Here is a 20,632-nt window from a genome sequence, read left to right as displayed (position 1 = left end):
CTCTCTCCTTCCCTCTCTCCTTCCCTCTCTCCCTCCCTCCTCTCCCCCTCCCTTTTGCTCTCTCGGCAGAAGCAGGGGAGGGAGAGAGAGCAAGACGGGGACGGAGAGAGAACACAGACAGCACCGCATCCCTTGGACGGACTCTGTCTTCCATCTGTAGAGAACCACACCCGAGCTGTACTTTGCCTTTGGTTCCGTTTCGGAACACTTCTTTTCCATTCAGCCGGCCGGGAGAGACAAAGCCCGGTGCCCTGAGCGCCAGAGCTCTGGTCGGGGGCTGGCTGGCTGTAAATTGACGTGGCATGGAAATTCTCCGCTAAGTTGCAGCAGTTTGTGAGCTCCTCGGAGATCCAGCCCAGCGTCCCGGAGCCGGAGCTGAACCAGGGGCTCCGTGCCCTTCCAGAAGAATGGATAAAGTCCCCCGCTCCTCGCCCGGGACCCGCCGCCACCGTTTGCTTTCTGGCTATCTCTCATTTCGCTGAAAATCAAACTAAAACGGTGAAGTCTCTAACTTGGTTTTCCGCAGCTTGAACAAGAGAATTGGCTGCTCCGGTGCCCCTTGCTCGTCCCCCGCAATCTAACTCCCTGCAGACTTTGCCATGGGGTGCGGACTTAGGAAGCTGGAAGACCCTGATGATAGCAGCCCTGGAAAAATATTTTCTACCCTCAAGAGACCGCAAGTGGAAACAAAGACAGAATTGGCTTATGAGTATGCGCTGCTGGATTTTACTTTACAAGGTACTCCTCACTTCTAATGTAGCTATCTGTTTCCAAAATAAGAGAATACTCGTTTTTTGAAGTGTGGACCTGTGGATTCTTAAGCTCGTTTTCATAATGAAATTGTTTGGTCCATCTAACAATGACGCTTTGTTTCTTAATCATATCTGGGGAGATTTTTTTGCTTTTTTTTTTTAACATGGTTCATGTATATTATACAAAATTAGGAAAACTGTTTGGAAATGTTCCTTTCGTTTTTAAAGCAATTAGGACAAATGTTTGATTTCTAGGCCAAATTGCTGTAGCCTTGATGACAGCTTGTGTTTTGGAAAGATTTGAAAGGCACGGGACACAGGCTGTGGGCGATGCTACTTGTATGCACTGTGGAAAACTTGGGCAAAGGCAATTCTGAGGTGGCCAGCGGGTTGAATTTTGTGATTGTGTTACTCATGTGATACATTTGACCCAACTAAAGTTGACCAAAAGTTGTTGTTGTTGTTTGTAGAGGAAAAAAGTAGTCCTTCTGGGAGACACCTCCTCAGCTGGGTGCTCCATCCCTAACAGAGAAACTCTGTTCCCAAAAGTTGGAAACACAAATAAACAAGCCCAGAAGGAGGCTTGGGGAAGGGGCCCAGGCAGCTCCTCTTCCCCAAAGGCTTTGCCTTCCTCCTTGTGGAAACTGACTACTGTTACAGACACGAGTCCAATAGCCACACAGACATAACAGGGTTTAAGACAAACTGCATCTTTAATTATGATGTGCTTTAAAACAAAAAAAGTGAAATTTAGAGACACTTGCTGAGTTTTCCAAATACTAGTATTAAGTTCTTATAGAAAAGCATAATTTTAATTCAAGTCATACGTTCTATCAATTCATAGAGTTTATACTAAATAAATTATCCTACCAGATAGTCCTCTATTCCTCTTTTCCCCCACCGCCACCACCGCCACCGCCACCACCCTTTTTTTTTTTTTTTTTTTTTTTTTTTTGGTTTGCTCTGAAAACAGTGCATCTTTGTGCACAAAGCAAGAGCAGCCCATTTTTCTTTGTCAAAACTTGAGCTGGCCAGCAAGCAGAATCCTCCCAGAGACGCATAAGATCTCTACCTGTGCTTGAAACATGTTTACTTACCTGTTTTGATCTAAGTAAGGATAAGGCTGCCAGAAGAAGAAAAGTTAATATTCTCAATTTTCTTCTTTGTTGTGTGAATTTAAAATGGGTTGAGGTAAGGCTGATAGAAAAGTAGCCAGTAATGAATTTTTACATGCCTTAAAAAAAGTCATTTGAGCCGGGCGGTGGTGGCGCACGCCTTTAATCCCAGCACTCGGGAGGCAGAGCCAGGCGGATCTCTGTGAGTTCGAGGCCAGCCTGGGCTACAAAGTGAGTTCCAGGAAAGGTGCAAAGCTACACAGAGAAACCCTGTCTCGAAAAACCTAAAAAAAAAAAAAAAAAAAATTCATTTGAAAAAAAAAGTCAATTGAGAAAAATCCTTGTGATGGGGCGCCTCTCCGGGGGTTCACTCCATTGCTTCTCCTTATCAGTACAGACTGTGTTGGATGGTAAATGCATAGACTACAAGAACGTGCCCTTCCTAACTACTTGAGACGCTTAGGCCAGAACCATGTTCATCTGCACTTAAAGATTTTGGTGCACAGCTCGCTTTCGGGCTGTAGAACTTTACGGACTTGATGTTTTTTTTTCTCTGATTCATACCGTTCCAAGATGTTAGCACCTCCAACAAATACGTATAAACACGATTACCTTCGAATCAAAAGGACACACAGCCTTCACTCAGCAGTCATTTTGGTTTGGTTGTTAGCCGAAACCTTTTTCTCCATCAAAGGAACATAATTCCCACTTTCCACTCGAGAGGCTGCAGAAGGGTGCTTCCGTCCTCAAGCGCAGGCGTGGGTGTGTCGTGCACACGCTAACTCTAAAGCAGGCGCATGTCTTTGGGCAGCATCTGCTTCCTATTTGGTACAGGCGCCTGGTGTCCCGGCCCCATCAGGCCCCTTTGCTTCCCGGTTCTCCCACACGTTCGTGTTTGGGGGTTTTGTTTGCCCGTTTGTTTTGGTCTCGCCTTTTCTTCGGAAGCCAGGACTCTGGGTACCAGCCCCGCCCCCTCTTCAGTCACAGTCTCCCTGCCCCTCTCCTGTCCCCGACAGCCACCTGCCTGCCGCCGCCGCGCCGCAGCGTCCGTGATGGTGAGTCTGGGTGGGCTAACACATGCCAGCCCTCTGCTTGGCACTGGCCATCCCTTCCTGGAATTGCTGGGAAGAAAATGAATAGTGCCGCTCCTGGCTGCCAGACTACCACACAGCGAGAAACCTAGGCAGAAACAAAATGGCCTGGTGACAGCTGTGTGTGTTCACAGTGAGCCTGTCTCTTACTTTCCTGGTTTTTGTTTTTTGTTTTGGTTTTTTTTGTTTTGGTTTTGGTTTTTGTGTTTTTTTTGTCCCCAAATGGAAACCATGGAACAGAGAATAAAGTTTAAAGAGGGGGAGACTTTAAAAACTCCAAGTCCCTCCTTCATGTTACAATGTATCTTGAACACTTATTTATCTCCCATTCAATTCTGCCTCTCTCTCCCCTTCCCCGGTCATTTCATGGCAAATTCTGTCCTGCAAAGTGTCCATGGTAGTATATGTGTGGTAGGAGAATGAAACGTTATTTTCAGTCCAGTGCTGATCGGTTCGAAGTTGCTCCTCTGTTAGGGGTGAACTCACTTTTTACTCAACCTCTTCTCAACCTTCTCATCAAACATCTGACCAGCTGCTGAGGGGATGGTTCAGTCAGCAAAGGGCTTGTAGCACACGAGTAAGGACTGGAGTCCCACATAAAAGCCGGGTGTGTCCATCGTCCTCCCAGCACCCGGGAGACAGACAGGCGGCTGTGGGGAGCGCTGTCCCACCAGCCTAACCAACCCAGGAGCTCCAAGTCCAACGAGAAACCTGTCTCAAAAAGTAAGGTTGACAGTAATTGTGGGAGACAGCCAGTGTCCACCTGTGCCCTCCATGCACACTCACGCACACTCAAGCTCACACGTGCATGCTCAAGTGTGAGTGTGTGTGTGCATGCGCGTACACACACACACACACACACACACACACACTCATCCAACCAGAAAACAAACAGCTGAAGCTTCCCAGCCTCTTCTCCCTCCAGTTCTCTTTGCTGCCTCCCATGCTCGTTGTCTTGTTCTCTCTGCTTCGCCTGTCCTCTCTCTGTGCTTTCCTGGTCTTCCGGTCATTCCTTACATCTCAATAAGGAAAATATTAGCATGACGGTTAGGCAAAGAAGACTCGCTAGTCATAGTTCCTGGGTCATGAGTCCTTTCCAGCTGCTGTGGCTGATTCTTTGTCTGCACACGGGAATTCTAACGCTGCTTACATCAGACGGCTCTTTAGATATTAACGGAAGTGAGGGAACACTACCTCCAGGGGGTACCCCGGGGTTAGTAAGTGCTCACTCAACACTAGCTGTGACTGGCCCTCCTGTGAGAACACCTCTATCTCCGAGGCTGGGGATGGACCACATCCCTTTCCTTCTTTAAACCCAGCTCTTACTCCTCTTTGTATTCCCAGCGGGAAGTGGTGATTTGAAGGAGAACAGAGAGAAAGTCTCCAAAAGAGGGAGCTTGGGCCCAGCAAGTGTCTCGGGCTGATTTGGTACATACCCATGAAGAGAACCACTCAACAAAAGCAACCAGAGTGAAACTTCCAGAACGGTGTAACGCCAGCGAGCAGAGAGCACAGGTTTAATATAGAAGGAGACAAATCATGTTAAGTGTTAGAAAACATTCCAGAATAGGAATGAAGTTCTACAGAGAAGGTACTAAAAATTGACCACAGTTAATAAATAAATGGTCAGAAAAAGAGGTTAAAAAAAAAAAGAGTGAGGCATGGTGGTGTACGCCAGTAATCCCAGGTCTTGGGAGGCTAAAACAGAAAGATTGAGGCAGCCTGGGCTACATAGCAAGACCTGTCAGAAATAAGAAAGGGGTGAAAGGGACAGGGGTAACGGGGAATCAAAATCAGACTGCATTTTGTATAAATGTATCAGTCTAATAAATTCTGCTTCTCCCAAGCAATCAATGGGTTTTTAAATGTTAAAGTGCTACACGGAGAGAAATTAATGATAAAATTGACTGAATCCTCTTAAGTGTTAATATAATAGCTATTCTTTCCTTTTACTAAACTACATTAAGGTGTTCCATTATGTTTGAATTGGTGACATAGTCCACCTGAGAAAAATAACAAATCTCACAAGTACAGACTATTGTGGAAAAGAATTCCATTCTGAACTGGGGGAGGAAAGGATCTCTATTAATAGCATACAGCTACAGCTGACCCAGTGTTAAAACTGTCCAGAGCTGGAAATGTAGCTTCATTGGTAGTGTCTGCCTGGTCTGCACGAAGCTTTGGGTTAACTCCCCAGCACTGCATAAAACCAAGCAGGAAGACACAGCCCTACAATCCCTGCCTGGGGAAGTGGAGGCAGGAGGATCAGTGGTCCAAAGTCATCCTTGTCTGCACAGCAGCTCTGAGGCCAGCCTGTGCTACATGAGACCCTGACTCACAAACAAAGCAAAAACCAGTCAGTGTTAGGAGACAACGCATTTACATTCCTGCCAACTCTATGGGCTTTCTCTGGGGCTTCCTTTCCTACCTGTGTTCCTTATATCAAGTGAGAAGCACTCTGAGAACCTCTGTGCTAAAAAGCTGGGGTACACTATAGAAAAGCCTGGCTCACCCCTGTGCTAAAAGCTGAGGTACACTATAGAAAACCCTGGTTCACCCCTGTGCTAAAAGCTGGGGTACACTATAGAAAACCCTGATTCACCCCTGTTCTAGAAGCTAGGTACACTGTAGAAAAGCCTGGTTCATCCCCTGTGCTAAAAGCTGAGGCACGCTGTAGAAAAGCCTGGTTCTGTGCACTGGAGCAGACTACATCTGCTTGAGCACCCTGTGGCAGGGAAGGAAGCATTCAGCCACGTGTACCACTGTGCCCTGTGATGCAGCCTAGGGCTGCAAAGGCTATGGAAGAAGGGCCTCTTGACCTGAGTGGGCAGGTCCAGAAGGGCCCTTCAGAAGTGCCATCTCATCTGAGAGGTAAAGAATGAATGAGACTCTTGACAAAGGCTTCTGTCCAGAACATTTAAATCACCACTACAAGACAATAAGGAAAAGACAGCCCAGTTTGGAAGAGGAAAAAAAAAAAAAGACAAGAATCTGGACATGTTGAGGGATATTCGATCACACTATGAACCTCGCATTTGCATATGCATCGATCAAATAAAATTAACCTTAGGTCAGGAGGCTGAGTTAGCAACTGGTAGACAGGAAGTAAACATAGAGCATCAGAGGGCATCCGGGAGAGGTAGAGAGACACGGGAAGTAGTTGGGTGGGATTTGGAGAGACACAGGTTTTTCGGGTTTGGTGTAGCAGAAGCACAGGCTTTTCGGAGACACCAGCAAGGAGAGAGTAGTTTTTTGCTACTCAGCCTCTCTGAGCTTGCAGGTTTTCACCCCAGCCTTTGAATCTCGAGACTTATTTATAAATGGAACGACAGAGATTTAGTTAAAGCTACCTTTAGTGGTAGCAACAGAGCCGGTACCTTCTGGAACAGAATTCTCCCCCAGGCTGTGGCCTGAGTGGCCAGGCCGCTGCTAGAGAAGCAGGCCGGTAACTGCAGAGACGCAACTGCCAGCTGAAATAGATTGAGGAGCAGCCACTGTGCCGAAGTTAAAACAGCATGAACAGACAAAATCGGAAATCCAAGTGGCCAAAAGACGTGAAACTATCCAGTCATTGGTGATCAGGAACATGCATGTTTAAACCACTACTGTAAAACACTCAGAACAGCTAAAATTCTGAGACCGTCAATGACAGGTCCCAGTAAAGTGTAATAACCATTTGAAAAAAAAAATGGAATTTTCTACTTAACTGAAGATACACCCAGGGCTCACATATACCGTGTGGTGTACAAGGATGTCCAAGTCAAGCAACTGGGAATTCCCAAGCCAAGAGCATGCTCACACAAGGGACCAGGGGACTGACTGCAGACATCCACTAACAGTTTTTGCAAAGGGCCAGATATAAACATGGTAGGCTTTATGAGCCAGGTGGCCTCGGTCACGCCTGCTCAACTCCGCAGCCGCAGGGGACACACAGCTAAACACCATGGCCGTCCCTTGCTGACTCCTGTTATCCTGCAATGAAAGCAGAACTCCAGAAACACAGCTCACAGGCAAGTCCAGCACTGCGTGTGAGGTGAAGACACACCCTGAGTGAGCACTGTAGGGTTCCATTTTCATAAGGCTCAAAACGTCCACCAGTCAGCCTGGCAGTATAGCCCAGGGGCAGACCACTTTTTTTTTTTTATTATTTTTATTTTTTACATACCAACCACAGTTTCCCCTCCCCTCCTCCCATTCCCCCCCCCCCATCTTCCCCACATCCCACCCTCCATCCATTCCTCAGAGGAGGTAAGGCCTCCCATGGAGTGTCAACAAGTCTGGCATATCAAGTTGAAGCAGCACCAAGCCCCTCCCCACAGCATCAAAGCTGAGCAAGGTATCCCTCCATAGGGAATGGACTCCAAAAAGCCAGTTCATGCACTAGGGATAAATCCTGGTCCCACTGCCAGGGGCCCCACAAACTGCCCAAGCCACACAACTGTCACCCACATTCAGAGGACCTGGTTCAGTCCCCTGCAGGTTCCCCTGCTCTCCATCCAGAGTCCGTGAGCTCTCACGAGCTCAGGTCAGTTGTCTCTGTGGGTTTCCCCATCATGATCTTGACCCCCCTGCTTGTGCAATCCCTCCTCCCTCTCTTCGACTGGACTCCAGGTGCTCGGCCCCTGCCTAGCTGCGGATCTCAGTGGATGAAGGCTCTACGATGTCAGTTAGGGCAGTCACCAATCGGATTACAGGGGACGGCCCATTCAGGCACCCTCTCCACTATTGCTAGGAGTCTTAGCTGGGGTCGTCCTTGTGGATTCCTGGGAATTTCCCTAGCACCAGGTTTCTCCCTAAGCCCATAATGGCCCCTCTATCATATCTCTTTCATTGCTCTCCCTCCCCCAGTTTGACAATTCCATTCTCTCATGTTCTCTCTCTCTCTCTCTCTCTCTCTCTCTCTCTCTCTCTCTCTCTCTCTCTCTCTCTCTCTCTCTGTCTCTCTCTCTCTCTCTGTCTCTCTCTGTCTCTCTCTCTCTCTGTCTCTCTCTCTCTCTGTCTCTCTCTCTCTCTCTCTCACACACACACACACACACACACACACACACACACACACACACACACACTCCCAGTTTACCCAGGAGAACTTCTCTCTTTCCCCTTCCTAGAACAATCCATGCATGTTCCTCTTAGGGTCCTCCTTTTTACCTAGCTTCTCTAGGGTTGTGAATTGTAGCCTGGTTATCCTTTGCTTTATGTCTAAAATCCACTTATGCGTGAGTACATACTGTGTTTGTCTTTCTGGGTCTGGGTCATCTCACTCAGGGTGGTTTTTTCTAGTTCCATTCATTTGCCTGTAAATTTCAGGATATCGTTTTTGTTTTTTTTTTAACCACTGAATAATACTCCATTGTGTAAATGTACCATATTTTCTTTATCCATTCTTCAGTTGAGGGGCATCTACGTTGTTTCCAGATTCTGACTATTACAAATAGTGCTGCTATGAACATAGTTGAGCATGTTTCCTTGTGGTATGATTGAGCATCCTTTGGGTATATGCCCAAGAGTGGTATGGCTGGGTCTTGAGGTAGATTGATTTCCAATTTTCTGAGAAACGACCATACTGATTTTCAAAGTGGCTGTATAAGTTTGCATTCCCACCAACAGTGGAGAAGTGTTCCCCTTGCTCCACATCCTCTCCAACATAAGCTGTCTGCAGTGTTTTTGATCTTAGCCATCCTGACAGGTGTAAGATGGTATCTCAGAGTCGTTTTGATTTGCTCTTCCCTGATGGCTAAGGATGTTGAACAATTCCTTAAATGTCTTCTGGTCATTTGAGATTCTTCTGTTGAGAATTATCTGATTAGATCTGTAGCCCATTTTTTAATTGGATTATTTGGTATTTTGATGTCTAATTTCTTTTTCTTTTTCTTTTCTTTTCTTTTTCTCCCCCCTCCCAGACAGGGTTTCTCTGTGTAGCTTTGCGCCTGTCCTGGAACTCACTCTGTAGCCCAGGCTGGACTCGAACTCACAGAGTTCCGCTTGCCTCTGCCTCCCGAGTGCTGGGATTAAAGACCTGCACCATCACGCCCAGCAATGTCTAATTTCTTGAGTTCTTTATGTAGTTTAGAGATCAGCCCTCTGTCAGATGTGAGGTTGGTGAAGATCTTTTCCCATTCTGTAGGCTGCCGTTTTGTCTTATTGACCGTGTCTCTTGCCTTACAGAACCGTCTCTGTTATGGGAGGTCCCATTTATTAATGATTGCTCTCAGTGGCAGACCACTTCTTAGCACAGTCTCTGCTTGACACTGAACTGTAGAGATCGGGGCTGCATTCCCAATCCCTGGCACTAACTAAGGAAGAGCAAGCAGTGGTTACTGGGCAGTCGAGGTTAGGTGTGATGGAAAGAGAGAACCAAGATTGGAAAGAGTGGACTGAGAGGTCTCTGGAGAGCAGGCCGCTTTCTCATTTTTGATTAAATACTGGTCACCAAAGTTTTGGTGGTTTAAAGTTTATTCATTTCGTGCTTATTTTCTTGTGTATGTTATACCCTCCCTCCGGAGGAAAGTTCAAAGAGTAGGAATGGATGGGGATAACACAAACAAGGCTGAAAGACAGAATGAACAAAGGCCAGAAGTGAGAGGAATTCTGTAAGCTGGAGGCTGCATGGTTCATGAAGGAGAAAGCATACAAAGGCAGGTCACAGGATTCCCAAACTGCCATAAGTCTCTCCCACATGTGTCCAGTGCCAAGCAAGGTGGCACACGCCTCTAATCCCAGCACTCAGGAGGTGGACACAGGATAATTGGCCCCATGTTCAAGGCCAGCCTGGGCTCCTGAGACCCTGTCTCAAAATACAAGAAAAAAAGAAAAAGAAAAACTGCCAGAATGTAACTTCATTTAACTATACTGAGTCAATGTTTTTTACATAGTAGCCGTATTTCTCAATTACTCAAGAACCTCTCACTCGCAGAATAAAGCAGATAATCCTAACAGCTACACATTAAATGGCTTAACAATCTAAACCATAGTCTAAACCAGCGTTCTCAACCTGGGGGTCAAATGACCTTTTCACAGGTGTCGCATATCAGATATTTACATTATGACTCATAACAGTAGCAAAATTAGTTATGAAGTAGCAACAAAAATAATTTTATGACTGGGGTCACCGCAGCATGAGGAATTGTATTCAAGGATCGAAGCCTTAGGAAGTTGAGAACCGCTCATATGGCTGACCTCATGCCTGAACTCACAAATCTTCAACAAACATGCTTCAAATCAATGAAGTTTTCTTCCCTGTGGGCACATGGGTGTCCCAGTTCCCATGTGTTGCTGCCTGGGTTCCAGCTCAGCCTCAGAATTTACTAGCAATTTAGATCAATTCCCTAATCTCTCTCCTTGAATTTCCTTATCAGTCAATAAACACCCACCTTGAAGGGTCTGTAGGGATTAAGAACTGGATGTGATCTGTTCACATAGAACTCGGCACATGTTGGAATTCGTTGCTTATTTTCCTGTTCTACAGTTGCTGAGGAGAACATGCATGTTGTTGGACCATCCCCCTTAAAACTGTGGGGGGAACATGCACGTTGCCAGACCATTTTGATTGTCCTTAAAAGAGATTTAGATATATTTTATAAATACAAACCAATCTTCAGAGTTAAATTGGTGGAAATAATTATATATGGTTTGTGCTGTTTCCACAGAATTGTGTTATTAGAGCAAAATTTTTAGTGTTTAACAAGTTCCCAGCTTTAGAGTAGAAAGTGACTCTTTGTATGTTTTTGCTCATTTGGGTTTGGGAGGCTTGTTTGTTTGGGGTGTTTTATTGTTTTTGTTTTGTTTTGTTTGTTTGTTTGAGGCCTCATGCTGTAGCCCAACCTGGCTGAAACTTACTGTGTAACACAGGCTGCTTTAGAACTTGTCATAATCCTCCTGCTTCAGCCTCCTAGATGTAGGGATGACAAGCAGGAGCCACCGTGTCCACTGACTCTCAGTCAAAGGTTCGAGCTTTGTCGTTGAAGCTTTTTAGCGAAGGAGCATGAAAAGCATCCATGAATATTTTAGTTTAGAAGCTTTGAGAAGAAAGAATTTTTTCAACCCTCCACAAGTCTTAAGTGTCACAATACAAACTCACTTAGCATTTGTATAATTTTAAAAGCAATTACGGATTGCTCCCTTCCAGACGCCTCACAACAGCCCTCTAGGATACAGCCACGCTTTTACAGACCTTGTAGCATTAATGTCACAGTCACCGGCCACACCCACCAAGGCTATAAACACCATTTGTTCCTTCTCTCAAAGAATGTGAGCAGCATCAGGCCGGCAAGAAAGCTCACAGCTGCGACTCACTGCCTGTGCTTGCAATCCGCCGAGCCAACCACCACCTCCCCCTTAATTTCCTGTGTTTAAAGGGCAGTAGAGCCTCTGATATTCCTGCCCGCTGTAAGGACGTCAAATCAAAGGGCTGGCAGAGGCTGTGCCTGCCATGGATATGTAATGACCCACTCTTTGAGAGCAGCTGAAAACTTGCCATCTGTAATGAGATCTGGCGCCCTCTCTGTGTACATAATAAAAAAATTTAAAAATAAAAAAGAAGAAAGAAAACTTGCTCAGTGTGTACTACTCACCAGGAAGAGATTTGAATACCTCACAGCCTTAAGTTCAGTTGAAAACATTCAGATAGAGAAATGCCATGAAAAGAAGTTCTCCACAAAACTTGAATTTGAGGTGGAGAACGACAAGACACACATGGACCTTTACATATATGCACACACACATATGCATATGCACACGTACATGCACATATGCACACCTACATGCACAATGCACACCTACATGCACATATGCACACAAATACACACATGCATGTACATACACACCTAGTAATGACTACCAAGCCAGCCAGAAAATCAAGGCCAGCTCGGTAACGCATTTGGATAAAAGTCACACAACTGTGACTTTTCATCAAACCCTGTCCTACTTTGTCATCCTGTTGCCATAGTAAACACCATGACTAGAAACAACTTGGAAAGACGCAGGTTTATTTCATCCTACACTTCCAGTCACGATCCATCATTGAGGACAGTCACAGCAGGAGCTCAAGGCAGGAACAACCGTGGAGAGGAGATGCTGCCTGGCTTGCTCTCTCTGTCTCTGCTCTCTCTCCTCTACCGTACAGGCCCACCCACCACAGGATGGCGCTGCCCACAGGGGGCTGGGTCCTCCCTCCCGCATCAATTGGGTAGCCATCAGCAAAATGCTCCCAGATGTAGTAGTCACAGGCCACTCTGATACAGGCAATTCCTCAGTTGAGATTTCCTCTTCCCAGGAGTGTCAAATCCTTCAGAGGGTACAGCCCAGGCTGGCTTCAAACTCTCCATCGTCCTGACTATGCCTCTCCAGTGCCAGGATCGCAGTCACATGTCAACGCATATGGCATAAATTGTGCTTTTTTTAAATAGTCGTTCATTTTTATTTTAGGTGTGAGTTTTGAGGGCATGTATGCCTGTGCGCGTGTGTGCAGTGCCTGAGGGGGCTAGAAGAGGGAATCAGATACCATGTAGGTGCTGGAAACCAATCCCAGGTCCTCCGGAAGAGCAGCCAATGCTCTTAACTGCTGAGACGTCCCTCCAGGCCATAAACCATTCTTTGATTTTGGTAAAACTTTGTCCCCAAATGTCTCTCCACATTTCACTCCATATTGAAGCCAGTTAAACCAGATGTTGCTTTATCTCATTATCTTTGTTCTTTGTATGTAACGTGGCTTTTCTTGGGTGATACCATTAACATAGTGTGGGGCCTCATGCTAGAGCTTTCTGAAAAGAACATGACTTTCTGCTCTGGATTCTCACAATGTTCTTTTTTGCTTTTTAATAATACTTTATTTTTATTTTATGGGCATGGGTGTTTTGCCTGCATGTGTATCTGCGTGAGGGTATCGGATCCCCTGGAACTGGAGTTACAGACAGATGTGAGGTGCCATGTAGGTGCTGGGTGTGGGGCGTTTACCCAACCACCCCCACAGTTCCCCAGAGTTTTCTTGAGTACGAGCATCAGGAAATATTATATAGAAGGATTTATTGCAGAGAATATCGCGGAGATAAACAGATAGATAATAAAGGATAGCCTCGAGAAGGCCTGGAACCTATTCCAACGGGCCCTGACTGTCTCTGCCCCAGGGTTTTTATAGAGACACCAAGGGGTGGAGCAAAAGACCTCCTCCCCCAGCACAGCCAAGTGCAGACCATCCCAGACACCTGCACTCAGGCCCGTGGTCTAATCATCCTCTATGTGGACCTGCTGGGTAAAGCCACGAGGAACCTGAGAACGGGCTCCCACAGCTGGGAATTGAACCCGGGTCATTTGGAAGAGCAGCCAGTGTTCTTAACTGATGAGCCACCGCTCCAGCCCCTAACAGTGTTCTTGACCACCCTCACTTTTGTGACCAAGAAGATGAAAGGCAGTTCCTCGGCACTGCCAGGGTTGTGCCGCTTTGCCTTTCTCTACTGACCAACCTGACTTTCATTTCCCCTAGCTGGTAGTGATTGTTTTTCCATCTTTGTTCAATAATTTTACCTCTTTACTGTCCTAACCCACAGTAATTCTGTTTAACATGATGACGTAAGGAACATGTGTGGTACAGAAGGATGTAAATAAGATAGGGAATTCCCAGTGGAACAGCCAGGACAAGCATATAAACAAATTACTCTAACCCAGTGCAGAATGGCCAGCAGAGGAAGGAAGGATTAACACGGGGAGGGGAAAAGGGAAGGGATGAAGGCTTACCGTGGTAAAACAGAGTGACAGGTTCGGAACTCAGAGCTGTCACACGTCAAAGTAAGATGCGCGAGTTCGAGGCTAAGAGGGCGTCTGCGGATCATGCTAACCTCTCCACTTCCTGCCCCATGCCATGTAACCCATTAAATGACTTTCGTTTGCTTTAAAATTATGTACAGTTGGCAAAGTTCTAAAGGTAAGTTTACATTGTGTTTTGTTCCTTGGTCTTAAGAGATTGTTCCACATTACTGTATCGTTTCTCAGCTGCTTTATTTGAAAAAGTCAGGGTTTGTAGACCAAATGCTAAGAAAGAGTCAAGCCAAATAATGACGAACCACTTGCCACACAGACAGGCATGGGATGTTTACATGGAGACCAGATGTTTCTTCAAAGTTCAGAACTGTCCTTGTTTTCGCTCCTATTCATAATGGGAAGAAAATGTATTCGACGTAGGATATTAGTTTAAATCCAAAAGGGACTAAAAACCAAAGGAAATGGATTCATGCTGGCCTACATAACTTTCTGTTGAGTGCCTCATTTTCAGTTGAGAAACTGGCGTGAGCGCTCACTGACGGTGGAATTGTTCCGTCACATGAGTTTCAGGGTCAGGGGACAGGGACTTCCCCCTGACCCTTCTTCCTCATCTGCTTCTTAACCTTCTTCCGGTGCTCCGGCATCGGCACAACTCCGTGCTGGACTCCACTGGCCCTGTGAGTGTGAAGCCAGGCCTGCCCATACCTGGAATTAATTTCATATGCTTCCTATTTCAAAAGACAGGCAATTCCAGGTCTACTTCTGGATAATAATCCTTAATTGTCCTCCATAAAATGAGAAATATGACAGATAATGAAGCTATTTAAATTAATATTTCCATAACTTCGAGGACATTTTCCCCAGTTGCGTATCATTCTTCCTTTTTCTCATCTGGTCAACACAGGTTTTCAGAGTTACAATGGATGTGCCCTCCTTCAGCTGCATAGCAGTTTTGCTTTTAAATTTCATATGCATCTAGTTCTTTTTTTTTCTTTCTTCTTCCTTTTTTTTGAATTTCCATCTAGCAAATACAGTGTCTCCCCTTTTTAGTTTTTAAACTTACATGAACTGTATTTTAAGAAATCATGCATCTTATCTTGCTATTGGCTTTTTGAATTATTATTTTGATGTATGCCTTTATCATCTTTTAAAGACAATATAGTCACTTCAATAAAAACCTGAGTAGTAAAGCCCTTCCATTGGAAAAAAAGGAACTTATAGGGCACTCACTCTAGTTGTGCTTTAGGATGTATTGGCAACATTATTTATCTATCAGTTGTTTAAACCACCTTTGCTGTTGTCCAAAATAGGTTTCCTTTACGGTCATACCACCCTGAACACATCTACTCTCACCTGAAATAGATAACACATAACACATGTTAGTTGTCTCACCCAAAATTAAGCCATGTGGTTGTCTCTCCTGTTCACTACTATTATCTCATATAGATAGAAATAGCGTAGAATTCAGTATTACCAGTATAAAACCTTCTCTTCACTTTTGATATTTCAGCTTCAACAAACCCAGAAGTCATCAAGATAAATTCAGTTCTGGATATAGTTGCCAAGGTGGAAGACTATTATCTTAAGGGCTATGTTGTCGGGGCCATTCATCCGGTTATACAGCCTGTGGGGCAGCGCAAACACCTCCCAGCAAGTCACCTGTACAGAGTGGTGCTGGCTCGCTTGAAAGTGAGGTAAGCTTGAGGAAGTCACTCAGAGGCCCTTCAGAGGGACGCTTTTCTTTTGTCTTGTTGTCTTGTTGGTGTTTCGTTTTGTTTTGTTGGTTGGTTGGCTTTTGGTGGTTTTGGGGGGGAGTGGTTTGAGACAGGATTTCTCTCTGTTGACCAAGCTGGCCTCAAACTCAGAGACCTACCTGCCTCTGCCTCCTGAGTGTTTGGATTAAAGGTGTGTGCCACCACCATCTGGCAGGTTTTCTTTAATCTAAAAGAAAAGGAATTTCGAAAGAGTGATGGAGAACAAAGGATCCTCGGGGATGATTCAAGGCACATTTTTCACAGCTGAACTGAATTGGAATAAGGAGACTCACACCTTTAAAACTCCTGATTAAGCCAAGTATGATGGTTATGGAGGATGCCCGGCACTCAGGAGGGTGAATGAGGCGTGAGGACCTCAACTTTGACACTGCTCGAGTCCATGACGGGACCGGTCCTGGGGACCATAGGACCGTAGAACCTCCATGACTGGGGCAACAGCAGGACATCTGAGAGGCGCCTCAGTGAGGGTCCAGTGATGATGGTGATGATGATGATGATGATGATGATGATGATGATGATGATGGTGTGCCAGAGGCCTTGAAGCAGACCAACAACTCCTTGCAGTGAACATTTGCATGTAAAGCAGAGTGGACAAAGGGGTGTGCTGTGTGACACTCCACAGCTCCCAGTGCCACTAAGACAAACGAGGAGGTGATGGAGAGGTCGGGAAGACAGAGGTGCCAGGTGGGGTTGTGTTGTTGTTGCTGTTGTTAGTTTTACTTTTTTTTTTCTCTTTCAGGGGGTGCTCCAAGGGTGGAAGGACTGGGAATGAGTGGGATTGGGTTGCATGATGTGAAATTCTCCAAGAATCAATTAAGAAAATCATGTTAATTTTTTAAAATTCCAGATGGTAGGTTGGGAGTGGAGCTCAGTTGGTGGAGAGTGCTTGCCTAGCAGGTGGGAAACCCTGGGCTCATTTCCCAGTGCCACACAGAACAGATATGGGGGCACACACCAGTAAATCCCAGCATTCAGGAGGGTCAAAAGATTAAGTTCATTCTCTACTACATATCAAGTTTGAGGCCTGCTTAAGATACATAAGAACTTACCTAAATTTAAAAAAAAAAAAAAAAAAAAAGAAAGAAAGAAGAAAGTTCGGTGGTTTTTTATTTATTTATTTATTTATTTATTTATTTTCACACTAAGGATCAAATCCAGGATTTTACACATTCTAGGCAGGTACTATACCACTGTCTTGTTTTTAAGGGGCAGTAACTGCTATTCATACATACACACTCATACACACACACACACACACACACACACACAAACACACACGAGTGTATATGGACTTCAGCTTTTACTAGAATACAAATGTTTTCAGCTCAAGCCTTACTAAGCACATGTGACATTTTTTTACACAGTAGTAATGCTATGTCCTGATTACAAATCCCATCAGCTGTGATGACCTTTCCTGCTGTAGGTGTTACATAGGCCCAGAAGTGCTAAAACTTGGCAGAAGTTAAGAGATCAGTAAAGAAAAGGGGGGGGGGGGGGGACAGACATTTATCTGCATTTAAATAGGATTGTTTTTTACTTATGCTCTGTCCAATAACAAAGTCTCTTTCATTCACTTTGAATTGGGAATTAAATCGCTGGAAGGTTAGATTAGGAAACATAACAGAAATCACTGTGCCTGTGGCATTCTGTTTGAGATTAACCATTGGGACTGGAATAACCAAGTGACAGCCTTGACCTTGCTTCTGCGTCGCTCATGGTTTTCACATGGACATAGGTGGGAAGCAGTGGTTTGCCTCTGACCTTGTTCTCCTTGCAGCCCCAAGCACTCAGCAGCGCCCGGGGGACCGAGGCATGCCAGGCTTGTGATGGAGGAGTGTCCGCTCACCTACGAGACACCAGCGAACGACGCAGCAAAGGAACTCATGGAAAAGGTACTAAGAAACAACTCCCTTCCTTACCTGAAAACCATACAGAACCCAGGCATGGTGGCACAGCCTGAAATCCTGGCACTAGGCAAGGGGCGGACCATGAGTGCCTGGTCATCCTCAGCTACATACTGAGTTCAAACCCAGCCTGAACCACATAGTGAGTTTCAAGCAGCCTAAGCTACAGTGTAGGACCCAAAAGATTAGGGAACTGGCGATGGCTTATTCTACAGAATTCAAAACGTAAAGCGTGTGAGCCAAGTGCGTAGAGTCTAAAATTCCACTAGTCAGGATCCTCTGGAGGAGGAACAGAAAGGATGAGCATGTTGAAGGAGTGTGCCGGGTTGCTTTACACAGCACAGCCTAAGCAGGACAGCAGTGGCTACCTTCATACTGAGGCTGAGAACCCAGGAGCTGCTCCTTCCACAAGACCAAATGCCTTAGCAGTCCCGGTCAGGTGCCTAGTGCCTCGAAGATTCTGGAGAGACACTGGTCTTCAGTCCATTTTGGAAGGCTCAAAAGCTGGGTTTTAATGTCAGCCAAAAGCAGCAGCAGTCAGTTGCTGCCAGCATAAATGAATTTAGCATCACATGAAGGCAAGCAAGCAGAGCAAAAGCTTTGTGTCTCCATTTCCTTTCACCTGGGAGGCCACCAGAAGTACCACTCACATTTAGGGTGGGCCCCTCCACTGCAGTTGAACTGAGCAAGAAAATTCCTCACAAGTGTGCCCGTTAGCTTGCCTGTTAATTGATTCCAGATCCAGTTAAGTAAATAACCAAGATTAGCCATCACAAAACCATAAATAAAGGCCAATAAAACAGAATAGAGCGAGAAGAAGTAAGTTCTGAACTGCATATAAGAAGTTTACTAACAGCCAGGAGGCGGTGGTGGCACACGCCTTTAATCCCAACACACGTGAGTCAGAGGCAGGTGGATCTCTGAGTTCCAGGCCAGCCTGGTCTACAGAGTTCCAGAACAGCCAGAGCTGCACAAAGAAACATTGTCTTGAAAAAACAAAACAAAAAAAAAAAAGAAAAGAAAAAGAAGGGAAGGAAGGGAGAAAGAAAAGAAAGAAAGAGAGAGAGAGAGAGAGAGAGAGAGAGAGAGAGAGAGAGAAAGAAAAGAAAGAAAGAAAGAAAGAAAGAAAGAAAGAAAGAAAGAAAGAAAGAAAGAAAAAGAAGTTTAGTAGCAAACATGGTAGCATAAAATACAAGAATAACTGTGACTTAGTCAATACTTAGGGAAGTCGGCACTGTTCCATGGAAAATAGATTCCAGAAGTTTCCAAAGAGACAAAGAGGTAAGTTTTTTAAATATGAAAAAAATCTGAAAGAAAACAAAAATAACCATATTCAGTTGTGAATGGAGGAGTTGGCATTAGAAACAAATTATGTTATTTTTAAGAAAAATTAATTGGAAAGAGATCAAGGGAAATTTTGCAATTAATGGATCCTTTGGAAGCTGCATAAATAAAAAGTTGAACACTAAATATAGATCGACTAAACCAAGAAAAACATATATATCCATAAATACTCTAACCTGATGGATTTTTTTTTGGTGGAAGTTGTCTTAGTCACAGCAACCTACTTATAAGTTCTTAGCTTCTATTTGGTTTTTTTTGTTGTTGTTTTTCATGGGGGTTGTTTGTTTTGTTTTTGAAATGAACTTTCACTTTGTAGCCTTGGCTGCCCTGGACTCTCTTTGTTGACCAGACTGGCCTTGTCTCACAGAGATCAGCCTAGCTCTGCCTCCTGAGTGCTGGGATTAATTGAACAGCACCACACCCAGCTAGCCTTTATTTAATTTAAATATATAGGGTCAAGAACCCAAGGCACTTCCTTTCAGGTAAAATGTGTGAGACTAGAGTGAGATGTGCTGGCTCACAGTTACAATCCTTTGAGCAAGGTGTGGTGGTTTATACCTGTAGTCTTAGCATGTAGGAGGCTGAGGCTGGGAGACGAGTTCCAGACCAGCCTGGGTTACAAAGAAAAGAGAAGAGGAAGAGTATAGTTTGTTTCTGTTGCTGATTTCAAGCCATAAGTAACCACTTGTGGAGAAACGTCTATGGTTTGTGTCTCGCCAGTAACAACCGCTAATGATGTTTCCCACTTAGGTACAAAGTTACCATTCTTCTGCCCCGGGTGGGAAAAGTCCAGGAGACCAGGTTTTACAAGTACACACACTGTTTACTGCCACTATTCTGGGTATTTCTTTTTCTGGGAATAAATCCACTCCAGACGGCTTCTTTTGAAAACAAAAATGTAACTACTAATTGAATCTTGATAGATGACCACGGGGGCGCTTATTTTGAATCTGACTCCTGGGCGCAGTTAAAGACCTACTTACACAGGAAAGCACTGTTGTTTCAGCAATTAGAGTAACCGGGACCCTTCTCTAAGTGAAAAGCTTCAGGAAACATACACCCGAAATATCCCAACTGGGCATGAGCAAGAGCGATTGGCGAATGGGAAGTGTTTTTGAACATCCACTTTGTGTGAAGACTTGACCGTTGAACAGCTAGTTTTCAAGTCAAGCTTTAACTGTTAATGTCTTGTCTATTTTTAGTTGGTACTGAGGACCGAACACTCGGCCTCCTGAACGCAGGCATCCACTCTGAGCTGGATCCCCACCCCTGTCCATTCTATTTTTAATATTCAGTTTGCATTTTTCTTCTCTCGGGGTTTTAAAATACCGCATTTAAAAATATCAGAAGCAACCCAACAAGCAAAGGTATGGCTACCGAAGCTGAGACCTGAGTTCAATCCCTGGAACCCACGTGGTAAAAGAGAACCAACTCCTACAAGTTGTCCCCTATGGCACATGCGTGTGCATGTACACACACACACACACACACACACACACACACACACACACACACACAACACACACACCAATAAATAAGCCTAATTAAAATTATTCATCCTCCAAGTTAAAATGGGAAAGACATCAATATAGCTGATCCTAGACTTTTCCTGAAGAAGAAAGGAAGTGCCTGCTATAGTACCAGAGAGTTTTCCTGAATATCTCCACTCAACTCTAACTCCTAGAAAGGACACTGACAAGAAATTTACACCTTTCTACTCGCAGAATGCAGAGCCCTCTCTCTCTCCCTCTTCTCTCCCAGGACACCTGGGAGATGGAAACCGTGTGGGTCTGTCCAAGTCTCCACACAGTGTTAAATCTCAGAATGGAGCTCAGAGGAACAAGGCTGCACTGGCCGTGGTCCAGAGTTCCGGCTCCCCAAGCTCTCCATCCTCCGAGC

The 20,632-nt window shown here is 45.0% G+C and overlaps 1 protein-coding gene across 1 annotated transcript in view; it reads left to right on the top strand.

The window, feature by feature from the left end:
• The window catches only part of Rftn2 (raftlin family member 2), a 58,185-nt gene continuing 37,553 nt past the window's right edge, over window positions 1–20,632 (top strand). Inside the window, exons 1-3 of the mRNA XM_052749476.1 lie at window positions 1–738; window positions 15,221–15,404; window positions 17,263–17,377. Coding sequence (XP_052605436.1) covers window positions 600–738; window positions 15,221–15,404; window positions 17,263–17,377 — 438 coding nt within the window. The 5' untranslated portion in view covers window positions 1–599. The remainder of the gene's footprint in view (window positions 739–15,220; window positions 15,405–17,262; window positions 17,378–20,632) is intronic.

This window comes from Peromyscus californicus, unplaced genomic scaffold (genome assembly GCF_007827085.1).
Source record: "Peromyscus californicus insignis strain IS unplaced genomic scaffold, ASM782708v3 Scaffold_21__1_contigs__length_65335640, whole genome shotgun sequence".
NCBI lineage: Eukaryota > Metazoa > Chordata > Mammalia > Rodentia > Cricetidae > Peromyscus > Peromyscus californicus.
The sequence above is the reverse complement of the archived record's forward strand: the minus strand, read 5'-3'. Positions and strand labels throughout refer to the sequence as shown.